At 41.9% G+C, this 26465-nt stretch overlaps 1 protein-coding gene across 16 annotated transcripts in view; it reads right to left on the bottom strand.

Moving 5' to 3' along the window:
• Positions 1-26465, bottom strand: part of syne1a (spectrin repeat containing, nuclear envelope 1a) — a 141143-nt gene that overhangs the window by 105335 nt on the left and 9343 nt on the right. For 10 of the 16 annotated variants that reach the window (XM_061703702.1, XM_061703710.1, XM_061703708.1 and 7 more), the window contains exons 1-19: positions 23521-23609; positions 21527-22297; positions 17716-17777; positions 11458-11553; positions 10873-10956; positions 9003-9023; positions 8566-8658; positions 7321-7502; positions 6629-6825; positions 5995-6119; positions 4550-4603; positions 3660-3767; positions 2898-3035; positions 2585-2743; positions 2397-2509; positions 1607-1775; positions 1426-1522; positions 568-773; positions 82-246 (exon numbers count right to left, since the gene is read on the bottom strand). In XM_061703702.1, coding sequence (XP_061559686.1) covers positions 82-246; positions 568-773; positions 1426-1522; positions 1607-1775; positions 2397-2509; positions 2585-2743; positions 2898-3035; positions 3660-3767; positions 4550-4603; positions 5995-6119; positions 6629-6825; positions 7321-7502; positions 8566-8658; positions 9003-9023; positions 10873-10956; positions 11458-11553; positions 17716-17777; positions 21527-21656 — 2199 coding nt within the window. In that variant the 5' untranslated portion in view covers positions 21657-22297; positions 23521-23609. Of the gene's footprint in view, positions 1-81; positions 247-567; positions 774-1425; positions 1523-1606; positions 1776-2396; positions 2510-2584; positions 2744-2897; positions 3036-3659; positions 3768-4549; positions 4604-5994; positions 6120-6628; positions 6826-7320; positions 7503-8565; positions 8659-9002; positions 9024-10872; positions 10957-11457; positions 11554-17715; positions 17778-21526; positions 22298-23520; positions 23627-26465 lie in introns of those variants that run through there. The other 6 variants (XM_061703705.1, XM_061703721.1, XM_061703722.1 and 3 more) reach the window with 4 other exon arrangements.

Here is a 26465-nt window from a genome sequence, read left to right as displayed (position 1 = left end):
TGGGGTCCACTGTTCACAAAATTTTGCAACCTTATGTAATTTATGTACAATCATTTCAGTTTCAACCGTTTTTGTGGCTACCTGTTTGACCTTAAGGAAAAGCTCTCGCCAACGTCCATTGAGAAGAAGTAGCTGCTGCTTGATATCAAACGACACAGTCTCGTCACACGTCTCGATAAGAAAATTCCCTGCGTCGTTCATGGCGGCATGCTGATCCATCCAGTGGCTGAGATTCCTGAAGAACTCCTAGAAAGAGAGTGGGGGAGACAGGCGATTAGAGAAACACAGAGAGCAAAAAAAAAAAAAAAAAAAAAAAAGCCTACGATTTAGAGAAAGAAGCAGACATGAAAATTAAGGAACACAAAGAAAGACACAAGTGGAAAAATGACAGCTCATCAAAAAAGAGACAAAGCAGTGGATTTAAATGAAGAAACAAACCTAGCGTAATTAGCTGCCTCATCCACATTGCCGTGGCGATGCAATAAATGGAATATCCGCAGTGTGTGTATCAATGAGTTCATGTCATACTTTCGTTAAGACTCCACGCGTGACCTTCACTCTGTGTACCTGCTTTGTATTTTCCGGCTGTCTCTGGGCTCCCTCCGCGTCCTCCAGCCAAGCCTGGAAAGAGGTCACCGTGGAGGTATAGCGGTCCCAGTTAGACAGCACCTCTTCCAGCATGCTCCTGACGCTGCGTACTTCCATGGACAGGCTCCTCCAATGGGACGCCACATCCCGCACGAGGCGGGAGACCCCCGTCTCGCCCTCGTCAGCTGGGCGGAGGAAAGGACAAGTTTAACAATAGTTACAACAGTCATGAGAACCTCTCTTGGAAAACAAGTAATAATGGTTGCCATGCAGTCTGATACCGATTTTAATTGATGAGTCGGTTTCATCAAAGGATCAAAGCACTAAAGTTTTGGTCCAAAAAATTCAATCATTAGTGATAATGCCTCTAGACAATGCACTGGCCCACAGGTTCCGGGGTGGCTCCACCTCATTTGTGGGGTCTACCAGTGAATCCTCAGGTGTCATCCTTTCTCGCTCTAGTTGACATTTTCAGCTCTAGCATTGCCTACAGCCGACACAAACGCTTAAAACGTAATAAGGAAACCAGCACGCTCGCTGCGTTTTTGCGCCCGGAGACCCGCAGAAATAGAGCAGCGTCCCCAAACTAGCAAATGGGGCCGTATTCCCCACTGAGCGGGTGGAGGAAGCTCATTTAGCTGTATTGCCTGAAGACGTGGAAGCAGACAAAGCTGCTGTTGATGACAAGTGGGGGCGTACATTTGGTGAATATATTGTAAATCATAGCACATTTCAAGAAATACACCATACATAAGGTGAAGGTTGAGAACTTAACCGCTGGTGAGGGGGGCCCTGCAATGATCATTTTATATCATGAAAATTAAAACACTTCCTCACCTGAGCTGTCAGCGCTGATGTAATCCTCTCCGGCACTTTTCAATGACTGGTACAAAATCTTGTAATTTTCAAAGAAATACCGCTTCTCCACAAAAACCTAGTGGAGACGGATACAATCATAGTTTGTAAATCCCGACCTTTAACAAAAGGTGATGGATAAAACAATCCATTTAGAGCTTACAACATAATCACGTAGCATCTGCTCCACACACTCTTGTCGGCCGTATTGGACGATCCATGATTTGAGCTGGGACTCCGCTTCCGTGAGAAAGGTCTCCATGTGGTGTTTGTGCTTCAGGAATTCCATTTTAGCCAGCTGGACGCTGCAAGTTGTGGAGATGAAGTTCAACCTAGCAAGGAGCGATATGGTAAATTGAATTCTTAATTGCTTGTGTACAAACAAATGGGTCTCAGGGCTGCCTGCCCACCCATCGAGTGTGAAATTCAACAACCAAGTAAATATTTTGATATCGGCCTATTTCTAAAAATACCTGTGAGCAAGCAGTTCTGAACTTCTGTGCTACTGTGACGTAATTAACACAACAAGCACCGCCACATCGAGTTTCTCCACTCATGACATAATCAGCTAGGCTAGGTGAAGATCCAAAGCCACTTTCAAGTTATTACACTGTCTGAAACGCATCATGAAAAGGAACCACGATGCAGAAACACACACATCCCCCATGGATGTGATGCCCTTGCAATCATGGCAAAGCCAAGGTAAGTAGAGCTGCATAGAGTTTTATTGAACACCCTGATTAGCATTAGCTAACTGCCTTAGCTTCTGATAAGCAGCACTTGCCAAATTCTTTGTTCTTGATGTGGTTGTGGAATATTTGTGTTTAGTGTTTGACAAAAGCATGTCACAGATGTTATTAAAATACATGGGAGCTGTTTAAAATTTTTTTTTTTTTTTTTTCTGTTTAAAATATGTCTCCATTAATGGAATATACACTACTTGTCTTCCAAACCTTTCGGCCATGTCTTGTAGGTGTTCTGGTGGCACGGGGACACCATCGATACTTCTGTCCTTATGGATCCTCTGAAAGACCTGCTGGTGAGCCTCAAGGCTCTTCAACACGTCCTGTTAAGTCAATGAACACCATCAAAACAGCGCTACTAAGCCGTTTCGGTGCAGAGTTTCTCGGTGTAGGTCAACCTCGTGTCGTTCCGAGGCTTTGCCGCCGATTGCCTCGTCATCATCTTGTTGTGCGGAAACATCTTGTCGCAGGGCTCCTTCGGTGTGGTGCAGCCAGGCCCCCAGCGCATCCAAAGGAGCAGGAAGGGACATGTCCAGCAGCAGATGCCAATCCAGGAGCTAAAACACAACATGATACATACCAATGCGGAAAATGCTATACAAAACGGATCAATGGATGGATGGTGCAGGTTTACATCATGTCAAATATTAAGGCTTCCTACAAGACTTCACAGTAGAAGTCATAGATGATTTTTCATGTGTATTTCCTCACCCTGTTGGAGACCCTTTCCCAAGCTTGCTTGACGAGAGCCTGATCTACTGTCAGCATTCCGTCCTTCTGCATGGACTTTAAAGAATCCTCCACTTGCTTCTTCCGCATCTCCAGCTGCACACGCAGACTCTTGAACAACTACACAGTATACATAAGCATGTTGTTGTGTCTTTAGATACTATGTTAAAAAATGCCAAGGAGCACAACACTGTATCGGGGAGAAAAAAAAACGTTACTTTTTTTCTTAAATAAAGTCAAATGATAAAGGTAGTTTAGGAGAACAAAGTTGTTAAAGAAAGTGAATAGGGTTATAATATAACAAGAATACATTGGTAATATTCAGAGAAAGGAGTGGTGACTTTATGAGACTTAAGTAAATATGTTTTCTATGGGTGTGGCCCTAATCCTATTTTGAACAAAAGTATAAATATATACTCTATGCCACTCTAAAGACATCATAATAAGTGCTTTTTTATGGGTCCCTCTTATCAGGCTTTTATACAAACCTGTGTTTAATTGCCTGTGACTAGCCCCCTGATTAGCAGGCTCGAATACACAGTGAATGGGGATAGCCCACACACTGTTGAAAACAGAACTTATCCACAGGCTTGGCACAATAAGCCAGACAGACTGAAAATATGATGTGGCTGTCGTCGGATCCCCTCAGTGTAATGCCACTGCAGATTAAGCTAATAATGGGAGTGTCTGTGGCCACTGTGCCCACTCCAAACTACACGCACACACAAGAGTATACACTCTAACCTGGTACTGTAGAGCTAGATTGGGCTCAGTCTCCTGGGCGTGCAGCACATCTCTCTCCAGCTGGTCCAGCCACATTTTAAACTCCCTCAGGCTCTTTCGCTGCTCTCTCTACAGGAGGTAGACACAGGGGGGTGAAAGATGAGTGCGAATATGGATATGGAAATTGGGGAAAAGCGGAGAAATGAAAAGCAGACAAAGACCAGGGGGGCCGTGCAGCAAGGACAGTGGGGGGAAAAGGACAAAGTTGATGGATTGATGAGAGGATGGAGGAGGAAAAGGGTGAAGAGGGTGAGAGAGGTGCTGTTAAAAGTGCATTGCTAATCCTGCATGGTTTTCTGTTGGACAAAATGTCAAAACACTCACAGCTGCCAGAAACATTCTGCTTAAACAGCCTACTGTGTCTCAGATCCCCGACCAGCATTTCATTGGATTTCAAGTCACCATGACGATAATACTCTCACTCTATTCCGCCTTATCACTTCTTCCTGCGGGAAGCCCAGTCCCAAACTCGATTCTTAATGACAGCTTAATACACGGATATAGATGAAGCTAATCCTAGAATTAATATCTTTACTTTGTCCGACATATTACTCGGTTATTGCTCATATCAAAACAATGCCAACAAAAAATACAACGCAAAAAGCCGAAGCAGTAGCAGCTGGCACGAGCTCACCATCAGATGCATATATTGCCAACGCCACGGGCTTTCATTGTCATGCTAATGGATCCAAGAGGTAACATTAACACAAAGTGTAATATGACATCTTGTCATATTGGACTCAAAACTCATAAAACCCGCAGGCTTTTTATGGTCTGACATCAGGTAAGATTGCGTTTGATATTAAGCTTGGTAGTGGGAAAGATGAATGATGACTTCAACTGCCTCCTACCTCCAACATTTCCTCGATATCACGAGGAGCGAGGCCATGCTGCGGGACAGACGCCTGCACGACAAGCAACAAGACAAGGACAGCGGTCACCACACGAGCGAGACACGAAGCGACACAGATGCGGAGACACGTGCGAAAACAAGACGTCAACATAAGACAGCCCAATGGTAGAAATGCATTTTTTTGATTTATCAGCAAACAGGTACAAGCATTATATCTGAGAAGCATGCGTTCAAGAGATTTTACTAGGATTTTGTACAAAATGTCTTTAGTCGAAAACGGACACTGGGTTATTTGAATTTTTCATAATTATTATTATTTTCCATTACGTGGCCAATTTCACCTGTACCCCACCTCTCGTTCAAAGGCAGCTGCGATAGGCACCAGCTCACCCAAGACACGGATAAGGACAGGAAAATGGATAGACAGCAAATGGGTCCAAGCATTATATTTGAGAAGCATCAGCGCAAGCAATTTTGCTGAATTTTGGACAAAATGTCATTATTTCAGTAGAAAACTGTCTTAACATGGGTTACTTGAGAAGTTTTGTTTTCCCCATCATATGATCTAATTCACAATGTTTCTGTCAAACCATAGCTGTTTTATGGTAGTGTGTGTTAAAGTGATGAAAATAACTTGAGAACAAATCTCTTGAACTCTCTTGAACGCTCAACCGTCTGAGAAGTGTTGTGAAACTCTGCCTTTTCCCTCACTCTGCGGGGGCTGTGTGCCATTATGTCACCTCAAGATCAAATGTCTGGATGTTTTTTAGACAATCACCAGTGAAAGTAGTTAGGTCAGATACATTTGGCAAAGCCTGCTTTGTTAATAATGAATAGCTGTAATGCTTTGGTGCAGAAGGAAACTGGTAAGCCACAAAGGTGTGTGCAGATTTGTTGCAGCCTCTTAAACTGCTTAGTCAGCTCAATTTTCAAGTCAATCATTACAGTAGCACCACTGACTGGCCAGATGTTACTCAAAATGGGGCCATGTATGTCATTAGTAGCATTATGTGAAAGAGTAAGCTCGCACACACAAAAAGAAGAAAATGATAAACTGTAGATACAGACGCGAAGGCAGGGAGATGCTTGTTTGGATTCTTGTGAATTTTCATTTTTTAAATTTCAGGCCGAATTCCGACTTCTTTGAAAGCGAAACATTAAGAGGTTTCATTTCATTGCGTGAAAAACGTTCATTACGATTTACTGCAAAATTTTCATTGGAACACACTGATCAGATGACAACTGACAATTACGCCACACAATATTTCTGCTAACACAAAAAAAGCAACACAATTGCACAGAGACTAAAACAAGCAGAGTCAAATGTTCATTGTACATTTAGGCTTTAAATGAAGAACTTCACCGCTGATGTGATTCGGTTACATTTGGCGGCTAACACAAGGTGTGTGAAGAGAAAAGGAGAGCAATGTGACAGCTGCTTACCTCCTCATCTTCTTCTTCTGCCGCTCGTCCCTCTGAGGCGCCGCGCTCTCGGTCAGGGTGATGCTTCAGGAACTGGGCCACGTACGTCATGACGGATTTCTCGTCAGGCTTGTCCACATCCACGTCTGACAAATGACCACCGGGGGATCGTAATCAGACATCAAGCGGATATGAAATCAACCTTCAGCGCTTCGGAGCCAAATTGTCTTTGGACTATTTTCCACTGTCGCAAATGCTACCATTTGATGGACCTCAATTACTCTGATGTCAGGCTTGATTAGTGAGCGTCTATTCTGGAGAGCTGGCATGAGCGGGCACAGATGGTTGGGCACCATGACCGCTAATATGATGTTGTAGCTGACACCCATAATTGTACTTTTGTGTTCATGTAACAATTGATTTTTCATTCATTCATTCATTCACATATGGAGGAAAGGGGAGAAGGTGAGGTAACCCAATTCAATTAACTTTTAATCTAAGGCTGCGTGCGGGGTTAAAAGATTTTAACGATGAATTATTTTTTGTGTGGAATAAAAACCTGAGATTTTATTTCAAAGCGATATCACGCAGTGCTAACTTAACCAAAGAAAATTAGGGAATTCCAAGTTTGAGGGATCAAGGAAAGGTAGCTTACCCTCAGGTTCAAGAAGTTGTGCTATGCCCAACTGTGTTTCAGCTAACAGAAACGCTTCTTGCAGATTTTCTCGGTTGGAGCCTCTTCTTGAACGTTCCACGTCTACTAGATTGGGCCGAAGGGCGTGGATGATGGCAAGGAACGCTAAACCTGTCCGCCAGCTGGGACCGAAGTCTTTCACCTCGATTCCTAAACGCCTAGGAAAGAAAGGACACAATTCAGTTGAAATGCAAAAGAGAGGTGATAAAATTTTGAATTAGACCAACATTTGGGGAAAAATACAACTCTAAAATTACATAATTTCTCAAAACCTTAGTTCTGGTGAGTATCAAAGGATGAATAAATTGTTTGGCTTTTTCGTAACACTTATTGGCAGCCTCAACATGGCGTTTAAAGAGAAGAATCGCATTCAAAGCAGTAAAACTCCAGTGTCACCATATGCGTCGTTAAAGGCACACTTAAAGGCTTTCTGTTAACATTTTACAGTGACATTTGTACATAAATTAGAATGTTAAAAAAATACAATCTATGACGCAAATCCAATTCACATTAGGGCTTGATCATTATTGTTTTTACGTTTTACTTGTAACCGTTGTTTCTTAGAATGCCTGTTCAGCTAATAAAGGAAATATAATAGCAACCGTTTCCCGTTCTACATGGAGCCAAAGTGGAAGCTCCTGCAGAGTACATACTTCGTGGCTGTCTGTTGGACCCATTTGAGCAGGGCCTTCCGAGCGCCGCCCTGCACGGGGGCCAGGGGCTTCTTCTTGATGGGTGGGCTGGCAGTCTCGGTGCTGCTGGCGGAGCCGTTCAGCGAGGATGTGCTGTCCGACGGGGCCTGGATTGCTGGGAGACTGAAGGTCAGTTCCTCAATCTGCAGGGGCAAGGAGAAAAAAAATCTAATTTCTCCTGGATTTCAGTATTTACCCCAACAAAAGATTCAGCTCTTATTCAGAACCATTAGGACCTTTCCCCCCCGCATCATCTTCACTCACTGGACTATTCATGTTTTTGTACCTTTTACCCTTGGATCCTAATGCTGGATTATTTCCCCTGCATCCGAGGGATTATAATTGAGTAAAGTTCTCGCTTTTTGGCCCCTTTTCGGAGTAACATAGGGACCATTGCCTTCCTTTTTCAATCTACGGGACTCTTCGTTCTATTCAGGACTGGTGATTTTTGTGAGTTTTTAAACGGAATTGTTAATGATCTTAACTGTCTTGTGGTATTACTTGGCAGCACAGTGGTCAAGTGGTTATCAAATCTGTACACCGGGTTCCTCCCGCATTTAAAAAAAAAAAAAAAAAAAAAAAACATGCAAGTTAGGTTCATTGGAACCTGAATTGTCCATAGTTGTGATCGTGAGTGCGAATGGTTGTGTTACTATATGTGCCCTGTGACCTATTTCTGGCCAGTCGATGCGTTTACTATGGAAATGCTCACACGTTTTGTACCACATCTCCTTACCGCTGTCTTTAAAAAAAAAAACTCTCCTTAACTCCACTAGTGCAATACACGTTGAAACAAGAGGTTTATAGCCTTCTGACGTAGAGCGGGTCCAAAAACCTGAGTAAGAACATCAATATGCCATCAGTATTTGACAGCATTTCCTTATTTTGTATTTTTCAATATCCTCGTGGCGACATACATATTGTGCTCGTGCTGTGAAGAGAGTGAAGTGATTCTTATTAAGCTCTTGTTGATGCGTGCATGTGTAAAAACACCGGAGGTGGCGACTGCTCGCTTCCAGTGTGGACGCAGTGCAAAAATTGATTTCCCAAGCTTAAGTCTCCGCTCTGTTCAGCTTGATTAGCATTTTTTGCTGTCTTGAAAAATATGCAGGGTGCTTACGTCTATAACAAAGCCTTAATTTACTGTCTACAGCACACTGTCGGTTCTTATTTTCCACATGGATTGACAGTGTAGAAAAATATTACCTGGAAATAGAGGATAATGGTCCACACCAAACCCAAGACGATTGATGGTCGACCATCGGCGATATCTGTGGAGTTGATGTTCACCAGCTTGATCTGTGTCAAAATATACACAAAATTGGAATATATTCATACTGCATGTTACTACCATGACAGAAGCCCACTTATTGATGGCACAAACACATTTATAGACACTATAACATGGACCAGGAGTGAAAGCTGTAGGTATCGGTTTGATGGACTTAGTTACTGTAGTTGGTTGGTTAGTTAGCTTTTGTGGGGTGGTGTGCCGTGAGGTTTTTCTAATGTAAAATGTGCCTTTTCTCAACTAAGGTATTGGGAAACATTGTCTTAGTGGATGCACATATGTTTGACCCTGACCCCCCATGTCCATCAAGTGCACAAAAAGTGTAAAAACCCAAAAAATAGTCCGTACTGACCGGTGATCCCCTGTAGGCAGACTAGAAGGCAGATAAAGAAATAAAAACAGACATGAGAGACAATTTAGAGGCACTCAAGATGTGTTTCATGAAATATGGACTCCTTGTTGAGCATGTGATGGCAGGGCGGCGTTATCATGAGTCGTTTGAGACCCCTGGGTGGGTGCTGCATGTCGTGATATTTCGTGATACATTTTCCACATCTTCACACAGAGCGTATTACCGAGGCACAGCAGCACATGAGGTGACTGTTTGGTAATAGGCAACACTTCAATTCGGTGAAGACGGAAGGTATAGAGTTGGGGGCAGCCGAGGGCAATCTTGAGTACTAGAAGGGGGTCAAATGTGGCGATCCTGATAAGTAAAGCATGATTTCATGTTGTGAAAACCCAGCCGGTTATTTGGGTAGCAGTGTGATAAGCTCACACCAACAGGCTAGTAATTCAGTAGAATTCAGTAGTAGTTGGTATTTGCGAAGAGGATCTTCATAACATTCATTTATGAATAATGAAAAGAAAAAAAACTAGAAATAACATCCCCAAAATAGGTTACTTACTATTAATCACAATGCATGACTTTTCGTACAAAATGGTATCACAATTTCCACACACACATATATTATATTATATAAAATTTTCCACTAATGTCCCGATAAAAATAAAGAAATTCATCAATACTATATGAATATTCAAGACAAAATATATTATATATTTACAAAAGTTTTACCTTAATTCCTTTTCTTTATTTCATTTTGCATTGATTAGTGAGGAAATAGGTTGAAGACATCAATAACATTTATATATTTAATGCAAAACATGTAATAAAAATAATAATAAAATGACATACTAATAAAAAAATGTACATGTATAATAGGTTTAGCTATTTTGATCATTTAAAAAAGCAATACGTTTATCAGGTGAAGTGGGAAAATCATGATTGGCTACAGAAAGTAATCAGTAATATGTAAATATTCGATGTGGATTTGATATAAAAGGGTGTGGACATCTTTGCAAAACGGTTCATGAAATGTTATGTATTATGCATTTCAATGAGTGTTATGACACACTTACACACACAGATATATAAAGCGTTTGCCACGCTAAGGCTGAACGTAAATACAGTCTAGACATACATCGGATTTACACGTACGTAATGTGTGTTTACATTTAATTTGAAACTTCTGATTTACACACACACACCGACACATAAGGAGCCTGCTGATGTCTCATCTCCAGTTTGCAGATTACTGGTGTAGGATTTATGGTTTAACCCTGTCACACTTGGGGAAGAGGGGAAATCAATGTCCTCACAGGCGCCTGCTCATGGCTTTATTTCGATATCCAAGGACGAGGCGGGAGGGCTTGCGGGGGATTCCTTGAATGTGTGTGACTGATCTTACTGAAGGGGCAGTTTACTTAAGTGGTTTGTAATTAGTTTATGTAATTGTGCACATGACACCGGCAAGCAGATTGGAGAAGATGAAAATGGTTGAGGACTAAAAGCAGAATAGTTTTAAAAATGCTTTTTCAAATGGTCTCGCAAAATCGCAGATTTTCACCGATGGCAAGTTGGTTCAGAACCTAGCCCCCGCGACAAATAGGGATTCACTGTGTAGCGTTGTTTAGACTGTTACGATATAAATTTGTTTCCCGAACAAGTCGAATCTTATGTGAGCAGCAGAGTCAGCGTGAACACAAAAGTCTGACTGTATCGACTGATGATTTCAGCAGGTGGAGCTATAAAGAAAGTGGGGGGAGGAGGTTACAGGTCAAGATTATTTTCGACGTTTGCACCCACAAGGCAGCAGCGGTGCACCGAGAAGAAGAAGAAAAAGAAGAACTAAGATAAAAAGAAGAGCCCGATCTCCTACCTTCCTGCCCTGGAGGAAGTTGAGAGCGGTGCCGATGTTTGCAACCCAGTGGATCCTCTTTAACTTCCTGCCCTGCTCACATGGCTACAGGGGAGACGAAGACAACAATGGGTGGAAAAGACAACAGGGGAGGGAGAACAGGAAAAACAGTGGGTAAACAGTCCCATTAAAGAGAGGTTTTTTTTTAAAGTTGTAGTAAAACATCCTCATGAGAAAGAGAACATAAACGAGTGAGCGCTTAAAAGATCAAATCGGCTCCAGTCCAATCAGAACTGCACACATACGCAGGATGATCAATAGAATGTAGATCACTTGGACTTTAGGCAATATTGACATAACCAAGTAACAAAAGCTATTTGTGTGTGTATCTTTTCCATACTCTTATCTGTCCTTGTGAACCTGCCAGTTTCTATTTATTTAAACATCCTAATAAGAGCCGATCAATGCGCATTTCCATGCGGAAGCGGTGAATGCTGCGCGTTCACATGCGCTTCACCAGCTCCTTAAAGATTAACTGATTGGCAACCACGTTAACACACACACTCAACTAAATGATGGATTCCAAGTCAAATGCATGAGCCTCACCAATTTTTGTCCAGAGAGGACCTCCAGCAGGGCGAGCAGCTTCACACCGTCCTTGATATCCTCAAACAGATTGGTCACGACCAGAGGCGGAATACGCTGTCAAGACAAAGAAACATAACAAAGAGTCACAGTGGAACCGCGGTTTTTGTATACCCTAGTTTTTGTACAATTTGGTTTTCAACAAATTTTTTTCAGCGAAATTTTGTCCCAGTTTTTGTAGGAAAAAAATAAATAAAACACATTTCCCAGAATCAATGTGCATTCATCCAAAGCACTGTGTAAAAAGGGTTCAACAGATGGCAAGGTGTATTCCACAACGCAAGCTTCTATTAACAACTCAAGGCAATAACCCTCCAGGTCTGCTAGGCAACACTTGGGTAACAAATCCTGTCAAAAATCAGATGTTCAAAGTAAAAGCATGCAGTATAATAACAGTTTCACCACATTTTCCTTGGCTACATGGTGGCTTATTTAGCAGTTGCATTCGATAAACAAGCAGAAAATAGTTTGAGTCCACAAGGCAGCAGGAAGCTCGATTTCAGCTCCGAAAGGCTTTCAGAAAGTACATGAAACTCTGAACAAAAGCTGTTTTTTTAAGGCTAATATGCCGGATGAGTGGTAAAAAGTCCAACCACTACATTAGAAGACATTAATTTCAACAGGAAATCTTCCTACAAATGTACTTGGAAATAATTTTTCCTTCCCCAATGTGGCATATGTGTGTGATAAGTAGAGCCAGTGAGGGGCTCAGCGGGCTCTGAGTGGGGTCTTCAAATCCTAAAATATGCTGATGATGTCAAACCGGATCCCCTTCTCATTGACTCCCTCGCTAACCTCGCAGACTGGGGAGGAAAAAAATCCACATATCTCTGTTTTTCGCCGACGCCACATCAAGGATTTCTCTTAGAGTACAGTCACATGCGGGGGGGAGTGTTTTGGGGGGTGGGTGAGGCTCAGACGAGCCAACCATTCACAGGGAGATTAGCGAGGGAAAGGACTGAGCGAGAAAGAGGAGAGGAAAGACGTGTGCGTGCGTGTCCATCAAGTGGATGTGCAAGAGGGGTATAATTGAGCAGGAAAAAAAGAGCGGCAGCGAGACAGATGAGAGAGGACAGAGTGGGGGGAAAAAAATGACACCTCAAACCTCACATGTGCTAAAAAATTAATTAGTCCAACACAGTTAAGGCTTTTTTTTCTTCTAATGTCATTTCATGGCTTTGGTTATTAAAATACACAGAAACGCATGTGTGTCTCCTCCGAAAAGACACCACAGAAGTAGAAAGGGTGAAATCACCCCTGTGGGCTAATTGAAGTTAAATTTACTTTTTTGTGCTTGGTGATCCTGAAGCTAATGAGGGTATTTGGGGATAATTACAAAAATAAGAAGCAATATCCATTTCCATTGCTGAGCCATATGAGCTAAGAAGAAGAAGAAAAAAATAAATAAATCAAGGGTCTTAATGAGCTAATTACACATGAGTGTCTGGTGCCATAATTGATTGTGTGCGGAGGGGCAAGGGGACGTGCATGTCTCTTGACTACGGGTTCTTGTTTGATTCCCCTGAAACACTCCACTCGGAGGATTGTCAAAGATCAACAGTGGTGAGATGTAGGGAATCAAAAAATAATAATAATCTAAAGTAACCTAATGTAGACATTAATAGGGAAAGGAACTGTATTTGGTATCTTAAAATTCAGTCCCTCCCAGTTGAAGTTCACTGTCAAACTAAACAAGTTTTCTATTTAAAGAAACCACATAACTTTGCTGCTAGTTTAATGTGAACACATTATGGGAAACACCATAGATGGGCTAACCAAGAGCATCAATGTCCAGGCGTTATAACCTTTTAAGCAACGGCTACTTGAACCACTACACCATCAGTGACTGTTAGAAGTATTTCTACTAATTACAGTACATTTTATTCTGTGCCTCATCTGACTATTTTTTCTGACTGTCCCATTAATATCATATTTTGGCAACATCTCAAAGTAGTGAGTTAGTTTCTTCGTAATATTTCTCTACTAATTATAGTGCATAACAATATCCATATATTTTTGTTCTCCATTGAGATGAGATGACTGCAGGTTCTAACAAAGAATTGGCTGAATGTATGCATCATTACTACTATTTGGGCTTAAATCTAAGGGGCACCCTGTGGGGATGCGCACCTCTGCCAAGGCCAATTTTAATGGGTTCTTGGACCAGGTAGTAGTTGTTTTTGCATTTATTTATTTTTTTGCATAATCTTGCTTTACACAAGAGGACCTCCACACATGTGAACCTCCAGCAGAACAAAAAAGTATAAAACAATACCAAAAAAAGGCATACAATAGCTGGACAATGGTGGACGGTACCACTCAAAGATACTGTATTAATGACCTTGAGACTTTACTTTGACAACTTCAGAACAAACCCATTCCTTTCTGGACATGGAAATGTCACCTTCCCGTAATTAGTCCTGTGGGTTACATTAGTGGAGCTTGTACCTTGAGGAACAGAAATGGACTCCCACTGTACCTAACGAGGCTGGTGCTTGCTTAAACGCGTATATTTGTGAGGCTAATTAAACACCATAACCCCAAGCCCCCCACGCCCAAACACTTTCCAGATAGGGAGCTTCACTTGGCTGTGTAATCTGAGAGAACACTTTAATGTATTGAAGCTGTTTACCCAGGAAACGCCTGAGTGACGAAGAGACCTCTGCCGCTCACACCGGCCACTCGGTAATTAAGCTTTAACCGTCTCAGAGGGGATTTGCCAGAACGCAAACTTGGAAGCCCACTCGTTGGATTCTCTCCCCCACACTCTCGCCAAATGTCACACCGGGGCCATGAAGAGGGCTGCTTACTACTTGAAACTTGGTTGAAAAGCGAAAAAAAATGACAATAAAAAATGCAATTTCTCTGGATGTATTTATTAAACTAAATTATGCAGTGCAGTGGGGCCTTGCGATACGAGTATAATTCCACGACCACTCACATAACTTAAAACACTTCTTAAATCATCTTTTTCCCATTGATATGAATGGAAATGCTATTAATATGTTCCATCCCACACAAAAGATATTTTTGCAATGTGTTTTTGATAAGAAAAACAACACTCTATAGTATATACATAAAAACAGAGTAATGACAAAGTTAGATATAATGTAAAAAAAAAAAAAAAAATTAAACAGCTTTTCTTCACAGATGATATATAATATATTGTGACAATATCTGCCTACATTTGTTGCTCAACTCTCGTTATAACACAGCGACACCGATGCTATTCGTTAGCCCATCTATATTTGTTAGCATTAGGCAAAACAGACTTTAATATGGCAGAGCTATGTGGTTGTTTTAAATACACGTCATTCTCTTTGTTTTATGTTTAGTTTGACAGTAAACTTCAACAGGGAGACAATAAACAGCTTCAAGTCTCTCTCTCTCTCTCTCTCTCTCTCTTTATTTTTTAAAATTCACTATCTGCCAGACTGCTGCTTGTTGTGAATTGAGTTGAATTTACTGGCAAGCGTACCTAATAATGTGACCTGTGAGTGTCTTAACTTAATCTGGTGAACTGCAAAGTCTAATAAGACTCATTAATCATCTTTGTGAATTTGTGGTTCTCACACACTGAGATGTCTTTTGTTATACCTGTGGAGCTGGAAAAAAAAAAAAGGGAGGTGGAAGGGGGACTCACCTAACGATTAATCACATAGCTTTAGGCGCTGAATTAAAGACCTGTGATAACTGGTAGCGGCATAATCATCTGCATAGCCAAGGGCATGATCTATCCCTCAGAGAGCCGAGTTAAACCAACTGTTAAAGCTCCTCTGTCTCGCTCATTGTGCATACTTTTCTTCTACTGAAATACTTTTACAACTAAATGACGTTTCCAGGAACTTTCTAGGGGGGGGGGGGGTGCATCTCCTCATTATAAGACCTCCATTGACCTTCTCTTGCTGCTCGTCGGGGTTTTTTATGAAATTGTTCATGAGCAATCAGTATTTCCATGGTTACACCAGGAGAGAGCAACCAATGTAATCAACCAGTGAGGGAGACATATGCTTTGAATGCAACTGTGATTGATGCCGGCCACAACATTAGGTACATTAGGTGCCTGAGAGACACTGTTATGTGACAGTGACAAATGGTGTCAGAAGTGGGATGGCTAGCATGACACGCCCACTTGGAAGGACTCTTGGTGCAGGTACCCTGGAGGGATATGATGAGGAAATTAAACATTCATGTGGTTTCACAGTCAATACGGCCCTCTGAGGGGAACCATACCAACAACGTGGCCAACAACAAAAATGAGTTTGACACTCGTGGTTGGCTGTTGATCAGTCCGGGGTGTACCCCCCTTTTGCCCAAAGTCAGCTGGGTTAGGCTCCAGCACACCCGTGACTCTAATGAGGATATACAGTGGAACCTCGATAGAACGAACTAACAGGGGCAGGGGGGGGTCATCTGATATAGCCGATTGTCCGTTACTTTGAAGCACTTTTTTTATTGGAGGCCATATGCACCCATATTACTGTAAATTACAAAATGATCGTTTTGTAGTTTTTTTTCATGGCATAAAACACCCATCACAGTACAGATTTATTATAAATAAATTTTAAAAAAGCTTGAAAATGTTTGACAGACTTACAAACTTACTTGCTTGGTCATGGTGACATTGTTGACGTACAGTACTCATCGTAGGCGAGTTGCTTTCATGAGCCGCGAGGAATTAGTGTGCTTCCTAGTTCCAAATATGTTGCCAAAGACGAACGACTTGACAGAAAATTTTTACTGTACCAAAAATAGCATGTTCCAGACTCCCGAGACTTGTGTTTTGTATTCCTCAGTTAACACTGCCCCCATACCTCTCTATCTATCTCTCTGCGCTGCGTGCTCTATGCACAAAACACAATAGATTTAACCATAATGACATGGCCACCACGTCAATGCCCCACATTCAACATGGCTGCCACATAGGCACATCTTTTGGAATTGGAACTAGTCATATTGTATATCTTTCACCCGGAAATACGTCAGTCCCATCCTCTGCCTGCACTCCGCCACAGCACCAGCACACAACAGTGGTCAATTCTGGAGTTTGTCAACGCAGTTTAAGTGACAAATGCAAACTATTTTTGCACACTTTGTTCAGTCCCGACAGTCCGTTTTATCCGATATTTGTTATAACGTAGTCCGTTTCATTCCACTGTACACAAAATGGATGGATGGATCAACCTTGATGGAGGTCTGTACTTTTCTGCATTCAGCTCTTGTGCAGGTATGCCTATTGTTGTGGATGGTCTATTGTCCATTGATTGCACATTATTGGTAATTAGAGGGCATGGTTTTTATTTAGTTTTTTTGCACCACACTTTCTAATCTGTCAACTAAAACCACCATACCACTCTGTATGTGTCAAGTCCATGAGACCACAGCTCTACTCAAAAATACCCCAAATCTGTATATAATAAATAAACCATGCGTTTACCTTTTGTCTCATTAAAAATTCAAGCAGTTTCTATTTTATAGGGCTGGAGATAATTTTCCGCTGGCGCAATCCCGAACCGTGAGATTTCGTATTACGTCAAGGTTTATTCCCCACGGGGGGCTTTTCAAATGAATTTTCTGCACCGCGTCGCCACGGCTCAAGGTCTCCACAGCTGCCTGAGACAAATAGGAAAGAATACTTAATTGTATTGCAGTGTGACATATTTACCTTGTCCGCACATTTATGACCCACTGCTCGAGCACTAAACTGATAAATGTTGTATAATAAAACAATTACACACCCGTAAGAAAGCCCCCCTTAGTATGCGGTTGCATCAGGTGCAGATGCTGAGTGAGAGTTACAGTTTGTCCAAGCTTATTAAGACAGAAACTCCTATCCAGAAGCATCTCAATTGGTAAGGAGAGGCGGTAGGTTATCGAGACTTAAATGACGGATGTTAGCTTGCAGGAACAAAGACGTCTACTGTGTTAATTGCTGTAATGTGAAAGTGGTAATTAGAATGAGCGTAAAAGCCTTGCTTGCAGCTAAACGAGAGCGAGAGAATGAAAACAACAAGAGGTGTGTGTCGGTGTGTGTGTGTGTGGTCTTAGCTGGTCCCATGACCGGCTCAGCAATGTGTTTTGAAAATGGAGCAAATGTCAGAGCGCACGGAGGACGGAAAAGAATGGGCAGTCGGATTGAAGTGGAGGAGGAAGGAGACGGCGGGGAGCGGCAACAATGCAGGCTGTGTGGCTGGCAGTGGGAATCAAACGCAATCTTACCTTGGCCAAGTGGGAGTTGATCCATTTGGTGAACGTCCTCTTCTGCACAGCCTCCTGCTCGTCTGAAAATCAGAACGCGCAGTGTCACCAATGGCCATAAACAAAAAGGAGATGGGAATACAATTGTCTATTGGTATCAATCACTTTTTTGTAGCCGTGGCGTCAAATCACACCTTTAGAGCAGGAGCAAACTTGACATTTAAATGGGAGTTTGGCACACCACCAAACAAAAATGTCACAAAATGTATGCTCTGTTTAATGAAATCAAGATCATCGCTCATTTCTTATTATTAGTTCCAGTTTGATTGATATACAGTGCCAAAGTTTTAAACATGATCTTTAGTAAGGAAAATAGCACTAACATATAGTAATAAAAGACTAATTAAGTTTGTCCATCATAATTAATTCATTGCAGCTCCTTCTGGTGCTGTGCGTGACTCAGACACCGGGGGGCAGTAAAATACTGTCATGCAGACACAAACGAAGAAGACTCACAACTAAGTGACTCGGTAACAGCAGTAATATGACTCTTTTCGCAGAGGATCGTGAACATAGGCCTGTGAGTATTTTTATATCGTCTGGCTACATGTGTTGCTGCACCTTTGTGTTCAAATATCCACTGCTTAATGCATGATAACGCTTAGGTAAAATAGATGCTATTTGTTAGCCCGTCATATGCGTTTCCCATTATGAGTTCGCATTAAGCTGACGGACTTCAAGGAAAAGTTATGTGGTTGTTTTAAATATGGCCTCGAAATGTTTTCTATAAAAATATTTACTGGAATTTTGACTTTTCTACTGTCTTAGCATAGGTTGCTGGTAAGGCTAGACTTGCGTACAAATTTGCTCAAAATATTAGATTGTAAAATTAATCGCTGGGAGAAAAAAAAAAGAATAAATATTGGTGGGAAAATATACTTTATTCTATATTCTATGCTATTTTTAACTCATCGAACAATTATACAACAATTATCACAAAAATTATCAGTAAATTGTTACTTTTTTCATTTGTTTTCCCCTTTATCGTACAAAAAGTTAATTCATCCCTTCTATGTGCACATGTAAATACCTACAGCATATGGTTATACAAACAACATACATGCACACAAACAATAGTCAGAGCCTACATGAGTCTAATGAAGTTTGAGTTGCTGACTCGTGCGACAATGTTCCTCGCATGGGCCACGCTGCAATATCCTTGAGATGTCATCAGCGTGAGGACGGGGAGTTCCTCCACTTTAATGAATGCTCTGACAAAATTTGATTAAACTCAAGTTGGTTAGTGGGTCACCGAGTACAGCGGCCAGTCAGGTGTGTGTGTGTGTGTGTGTTTATAGTTTTTCATTCATAATGCAGATGGGCAAAGCCAAACGAGCCAGTGAGTAGGTCTCTGCTGGATGAATTCCTCTCGATCTGATCAAAAATTGATATGTGGTAATATCGGAGGGGAAATGAGAATGATTTCAGCCACCTTAAAGAAAGAACACCCATGACGGGGGGAACATTGGTGCCCGTGTGTGTGGCGCAGTCAGCCCGTGGGATGAGGTGACTTTGAGCTCCCATTGGCATGCATCCATTCAATATGTACAAAGGGAAAAAGGCAACGTCAGCAAGCAAGCTTGCGAGCGGCATTTTAACACACTTGATTAGCTTCTCAGGCAGCGTTGGTCTGTATCATTAGTCTCATCAACGGCGGCCCGTCTCTTATCTTAATGAAATATCATTAAGGTCTGCTTTGTTGTCCTAGCGGCTGCGGTTGCTGTGGTAACAAAGCATCTCTGCAAATTGGTGGAAGTGGATGTACAAACTCACGTTGGACATGTTGTCCACAAAACGGTTTGCCCCTGTGGACAAACTAATCGATAAATATCAAGGGTATTTTCTTTCAAATGTCATTACATCTTGATAAAATTTAGGCTTAGTTTAACTGCTGTGGGTTCTGCAGACACACGCATATATACAAGGCCAAGGTAGACACCCCATGGAAATTAATGGTAATAAGAGACTGGAAAATTCTGAAGATTTTTATGCTTAAGTTACTCAAAACTTTTTGTGTTCTTTTTTTTTTACATGACACCCGAAAATAGTAGCCAGAACACAGACTGTTTAGTGAAGAAAACGCTCACATTCAAAACTATAAAACTCCATCGTCAATTAGTGTGTGTTCAATGTTTGACTTCTTTTTGTTGACTGTACAACAGAAGTGCCGCCGAGAGATACAAGTATCTTGACTTTTTCAAGATACGAGCTGTCGCTTATCCAATTACTCTTGAGATGAGCAAAAATTTGAGATAGCAGTGCACTTCAGACCCCCACCGCTAGATGGCGGCAGCAAACTTCACAACATCCACCATCAATTCACATTGGTTTCCTTGCAGCGGAAGGACAATACCAGTTGGTGGCAGTAATTGGACCATTAAGATGGTGGTTTGCCCAACCGCCAATAGACCCCACAGAAGAACAATGAAGGACAATACATTAGGGACAGTCGTGTTTTGTATTCGGATTTTTCTTGGTTGCAGGTTATGTGGATGGCAAATGTTGTACAGTACTTGTACAGTTATACAGTACAGTACAGTACTATACAGTTGGGTGCAATTTTGTATATGAAACAATACATATATCTGTAACATTTGCACAACCGACATTGTCCCAGATGATCGCACTACTTGTCACTTTAAACCGCATACACTCCTTGAAGTCTCAGCGCCCTTTGCACAATGGTCATTGCACCGGACTATTGCAATATTAGTCGTTCGAACTGCTCTAAGTGCTAGAGGACTCTGCATCTTTTTGCACAATTGTTTTTTGTCAATGTCTTTATGTCCCCAAAGTGTTCTGTAAATTGACTGTTTGTTGTACTAGAGCGGCTCCAACTACCGGAGACAAATTCCTTGTGTGTTTTGGACGTACTTGGCAAATAAAGATGATTCTGATTCTGATTCTGATTCTGATACATTAAAAACATGAATTTTGGTGGTTTTTTTGGGAGGGTGGGGTGGAACAGATTACTTGCATTTCCATTCATTTCAACAGGGAAAGAGGATTTGAGATAAAAGTGTTTTAAGATATAAACACAGCCACGGAACAAATTAAACTCGTATTTCAATGCACCACTTGTACTACGACTTTATGTTATGACTTGTATAACATTTAACATGACAATCAACATCTAAACATCAGCTGATATATTGTTAGAGGAAATCCAATCAAATTTAAGATTAAAAGCTTTTTTTTTTTTTTTTTGCATTTCATTTTTGCAACATGCTCTTGCACAATCAAATCTGCGTCGCTACACACAAAATTGATATCGCATAATTGTGCATTTTTGGGGGTTCACGGCCTTGCTTAAGGGAACCTCCAACAGTATCCACGCTGAAAAGCGGCACCTCTCCAGCAACTATTCCTAATTAACATATCTGTGTAGCCCACAGTGGCTCTTGAACCTGCTGCCCTGCCATCTCATAAGTCCTTACAGATTGGAGCTCCTGCTGCACCCCCCTTTAAATATATGTGAATACAACCCACAGCTGAACAAATATCTTCCCCACGGGAAGACTTAAGAGCCACATTAACCCACAAACACTCACGCATACAGTTCCAGAAGTATTTGGACAGCGGTGATTTCTTTTTTTTTTTTTCTACTTCTAGGATGTTGTCACCACAATGGATTTGAATTAATAAAGAAATGTGCTCACAATGTGAACAGACCAGCCAACATCAATTTAAGAGGTTTTATAAAATACAGCACTTCATATTGAAGAATTACAGTAATCGTGAAGTCTTTTCTCTGGGGGACACACACACTCACCACGGAGGTAGAGGTAGAAGCCTGTCACAAGGTTGAACGGTATGTTCTTTTTCGGGGAGGTGTCGCCCTCCACTCGTCTCGCCATGTCGTAGCCCGGACTGTGCCTCTCATGGGGTAGTCGGGAGGACATCCACCCCCAAAAAATAAGGGTGGCCTCACTTTGCCCTTGCTCCTGCCCTTGCTGTTAACTCTTCTGTGAGACAGGAGCTCCTTTGAAACTGTTGCTTAGAGGCTGATTCTTTACCTAAATGTCCTCCTGTCCTGCAGTAAGAGTGTTTTTCCTGCCTGCTAAGCAGATCAGGAGTGTGGAAAAAGTGTGTGTGTGTGCAGTGCAGTGCCGGCTTGCCTCAGCATCAATCTTTCTTGCTTAGCGCCTCTCTCACTCTCGCAACACCTCAGCCCCTCCCTCCTCGTTTCCCACTGTCGGTACCAAGCATGGCCTTCCCTCCGCCGCACGGCCAATCAGAAGGCACGGGAAGGCGTGATGTCACGGCAGCGCTGAAGGGCACCGCTGAGCCGGTTGGGATGCGCGCACACACACGCTGCTCACAATGGCAGCAAAAAGTGCAGGAATTCCCTCGCAACAAGAAGCCGTCGCTTGCTTTCTCGTCCACGCAGACGGCATGCGCCGCTCGCGGGCTGGCAGCTTGCTTGTGCACACAGCCTGCAGGGGAGCGCGCGAGCACCAGGACGCTTCTGCTGTCTGATCTTCCACTCAAGTCTGTCTTTCATCCGCTCCTCACATGTAGTATTTTTCCTGGGGAGACCAGGCTAAGGAGAAACAAAAGACCCACTTACAGAACAAAAGATACTGTATACATACGATACATGTATACATATACTGATACATATAGTGGAACCCTAAAGGCCCTAATTCAAGATTTAGAGGAGAAATGCATCTTTAAAGAAAAAAGTGCGACGTGACAGCCAGGGTGTGGACAGGGACCTCGCCCTGGCATGGCCCCTTTAGAGCGCCTCGTTGTCACAACGTGGAAAAGACCCACTGGGACTGGAGTCTATCCGAGCTGACTTTGGGTGAAAAGGCGTACTACACCCTGGACTAGTCGCCAGTCAATCACAGGGCGGATATAGATAAACAAGCATTCACACTCATATTCAAACCTAAGTAAGAGTCTTCCAAAAAACTAACATGCATGTTCTGGGAATGTGGGAGGAAGCTGGAGCACCCAGAGAAAAGCCACACAAGCATGGGGAGAAGATAATTCACACAGCGAGACCAGAGCTGAGAATCAAAACCAGAACTTTCAAACTGTGAGACACACGTGCTAACTACTAGTGCACTGTGCTGCCCCAATTTTCATAATATGTCCCCTTTAATATTAACAGTAGTTAACTTGTTTTTTTAAATGAGCTACATTAAAGGGGAAATATTTTGCCAGACCAACTTTTTCTAGTATTTGGGATGTAATATTGTCTCTATGGTCAGTATTGTCAGTAAACATGTGAAATATGAATTAAAATCGTCTAAGCATTACTTCGAGACGTTTTTCTGCCAAGAGACCTGAAATCAGGTGATTGGAATTTCTTGAGCTTATCTATGTCACTAGCGAAGATCTCCGCTTTCCCTTTCCGCTCCGAGCCAGCGCTGTCAACGTAACAAACGCGCGTGCTCTCACAAGTGGGTCTTCTACACGGAGGCATCCAATCAGAGGAAAGGGGGCGGTCTTAGCCAAATATGGACAAAGTGGATACAAAACTGAGTCAAACAGAAGTACCTATGAGAGGGGCCTTTTCTGGACACTTGTATGACAAAACCAAGGTTTTTTTTTTATATATGTACAGTTAGAGTATGTACAGATTTTTTTTAAAATGTAGAGTCAATAAAGGTTTTACGATGTGACAATTTGACCCTGCAACCGATTATTTGCATTATTTCTGACATTTTGTCCAAATCCAAACAATTTACAGGTCTACTGTCAATTTTCTAGGTTGCACTCGAAAACAAAATTCATAAAACAAAGTAACCACTGTACCTTCAACTAATCTCATCACCAACAGCAGCACTCTTATACCCATCATTTCTTTCAATGATCTCTTCAGTGACTTCTGCCTGACACTTACATCCTCTGACTTAGCTTGTGACCTCCCTGAGTATGTTACTCCCTTATTTGACCCACACCCACACTCACACACGCGCAAGCATTGTGATGCAATATCAAAGCATAAAAGCTCCTCTTTGAAATCTCCCATTCAAGAGGCTGGAAAAGCAATATTCACGCAGGTCGCAGTGGGTCTTATATCAGACTTAAAGATGAAAGACCATTTATCACTTGTGTGATTTTTCCTCCTTTTGTTCTTTTGGGTGACCCCCCCCAAGCTCACTCCTGCCCCCCACATGCAAGGCATTTTAATTATGAAAGTCATCAATAACCAGTAGCAGCTGTCATCTGCTATCTGTCGGCTGATTATCAGAACCTCTGCCGGTTTACACTGCCGCTGTCTTTTTTTTTTTTTTTTACCTCTCCCTCTATAGGACATATTATTTATAGCATGTGTCCCTGTCCAGGTATTAGAGGAGAGAAAAGTGTAGTATATTAAACGGTCTTAATATTATGTTATTGTATTTCTAGTTTTCGAGCAAGTTCATTTTTGAACTGTAGTTGTGTAGATTTGCATTATTCCTACTACTTTGGTTGCCTTTTCGGGTTATTTTTCTATTATCTGATATTTTATGTATACTGTATATTTATTTCATTATGTAACATCCATTTTCTTATCGTCATTAGGGTCTCTCGTGTCCTGGAGCCTATCCCAGCTGACTTTACCATATATAGACAAGCGTAAACAACCATTTACAATCTCACCTAAGCATAACTTAGTCTTCGGTGAACCTAACCTATCTTTTTGGGAGAAAGCACCCGGACAAAAACACGTGCAGGCACGGGGAGAACAACCAAACTCCACACAGGAAGACCTGAGCCCGGATTAGAAGCCCCAACCTCAGAACTGTGAGGTGGATTTGTTAACCTTTAACTCGCCTTTAACATTTTTTTTACAAACAATTTAATAAAATCATGCTTAGGTTGATCAAAGGTCCATTTAAATAATACACACTACATAATAATGTATATATATGTCGTGTCTATACAGTATAATACACAAGCTACACTGGTTAATAAGCCTTCACATGTTGCTTCTGTTCAAGGCGACCAAGCAAGCTGAGCTGGGATGTCACATGAGCACTGAGCCGTAAATGCGCTGTCCAGGGTGCTGAAGCCCTTCGTGAGAGTGCGTCATTCATTCATTTGATGTAATAAGGATTTACAAACCATACAACTAGAAAGGGCGAATCAACTAAAGAGCTGCCTCTTAAAATGTTACATATTTTGACAGAGAACGGTTCCAGTTCACAAGAATCTAGCAGACGGCCTCCCCGAAGAGTTGAACTGATAAGAAAAACAACCTCGAGATAAAATCTGAACTAGGTCTTGGACTTGTTAGGCGTCACTGTGGGAGCAGAGAGAGAACTATGAGAAGGCATGCACACACACACACAATCACGTTCCCCTTCTAGTGTACTACATTGGAATAAACCAACAGAGGCCTTCAGGCTGCAGCCCTCTGGAGTGTTGCGCTGTTGTTCTAATGGGAGAAAAGTGGGGAGGAGGATTGAACCAGGTTAGAAGCTCAGCTGGTTGCTGGTTCTGGATCCCTAATGGACAGCCGGGCAAATAGTGGAGCCCTTCTCCGAGGTTGCGGGGGTTCAACGTGGGTCAGTGCAGTTCTGTCTGCAGGGCAACGAGGCTTCGTGAGGACTAGAGGAACAGCCTCTTTTCGGCTATTAAAAAGAAACACAAAAGGAATCCTAGAGGGGGGAATACTGTAGCTTCTGCTCACATTGTTATCATTCCACCCAGAGGATGTTTGGATTGGAATTCTTAGCAGCAAAAGCCTCTTATTCAATCTCGTCAGGGGCACAGCGCCACCTAAAGGGCTTGCAATGCTTAAAAAATAGGAGCACAAAGCAGAACAGGATAAATTATTTATATTTCTACAAAACTGGTTCCCTAACCTTTAACCTAATACATTGTCTTTTTTTCACAATTTGAAAAGGTTCCCAGGTGTTTCAATAACACAATGCTTTGGTGAAGATGAATAATTTCAAAACGTTTTCCACCATTGTGACCCATATAACCTGTATGGTAAATGGTGTCAGGTGTGTGCTGACTCATTTAACATGAGTTTGAATGTGATTGATTAATTCTGAGCACAGCTACATCTGCAGTTATAAGAGGGTGTGCACACTTGTGCAACCACATTATCTCAGTTGTCGGCGCCGTTTGTTTTCGAATATTCATTATTTAAAAGTGTATATTATGATACAAGGCTATTTGTTAGCCCGTCTATAGCGTTTCGCATTATGTGTTAGCATTAAGCTAGCGGACATTTACACCTCAACTCGTGTTTTTTTAAATAGAGCTCTTTGAAAAACAACCGCAGCTACAAGAAAGTGCTGTACATAAATTTGATTACAAAACACAATAAATAAAGAACAAATTATAAATATTGTGTTTTTGTTATTATATTGTACAGGCGCTGCCTTCACATTAGCACTTGGCATACATAAATGTAAGACGAAGCTGTGTGTTTGCTTAAATACACAACATGCATGAGTTAGTTTTCCTGTGCTGCACACGCTCACTTTTTGAAAAACTGTTTGCTATCTGGCAAACTGCACGCCTTAGGGAGGATAAAATAGTATAGTACGTATATGACATGCTGGTGTCCGGTGTCGTAGTATCGAGACACTGCTATCAATGCATCCCTACTTTTTATGACATTTTTGTTTTGTGGTGTGCCATGACATTTTTTTTATTAACAAATGTAAAATATGTGACTCGGCTCTGTAAAAGCTGGAAAACACTGATCTACGGTCATGCTCGTGTAAAGTGACTCACGGATGAAGCCGGTGTTGAAT

Source organism: Phycodurus eques, chromosome 18 (genome assembly GCF_024500275.1).
Source record: "Phycodurus eques isolate BA_2022a chromosome 18, UOR_Pequ_1.1, whole genome shotgun sequence".
Lineage (NCBI taxonomy): Eukaryota > Metazoa > Chordata > Actinopteri > Syngnathiformes > Syngnathidae > Phycodurus > Phycodurus eques.
This window is presented reverse-complemented; position numbering and strand designations above follow the sequence as displayed.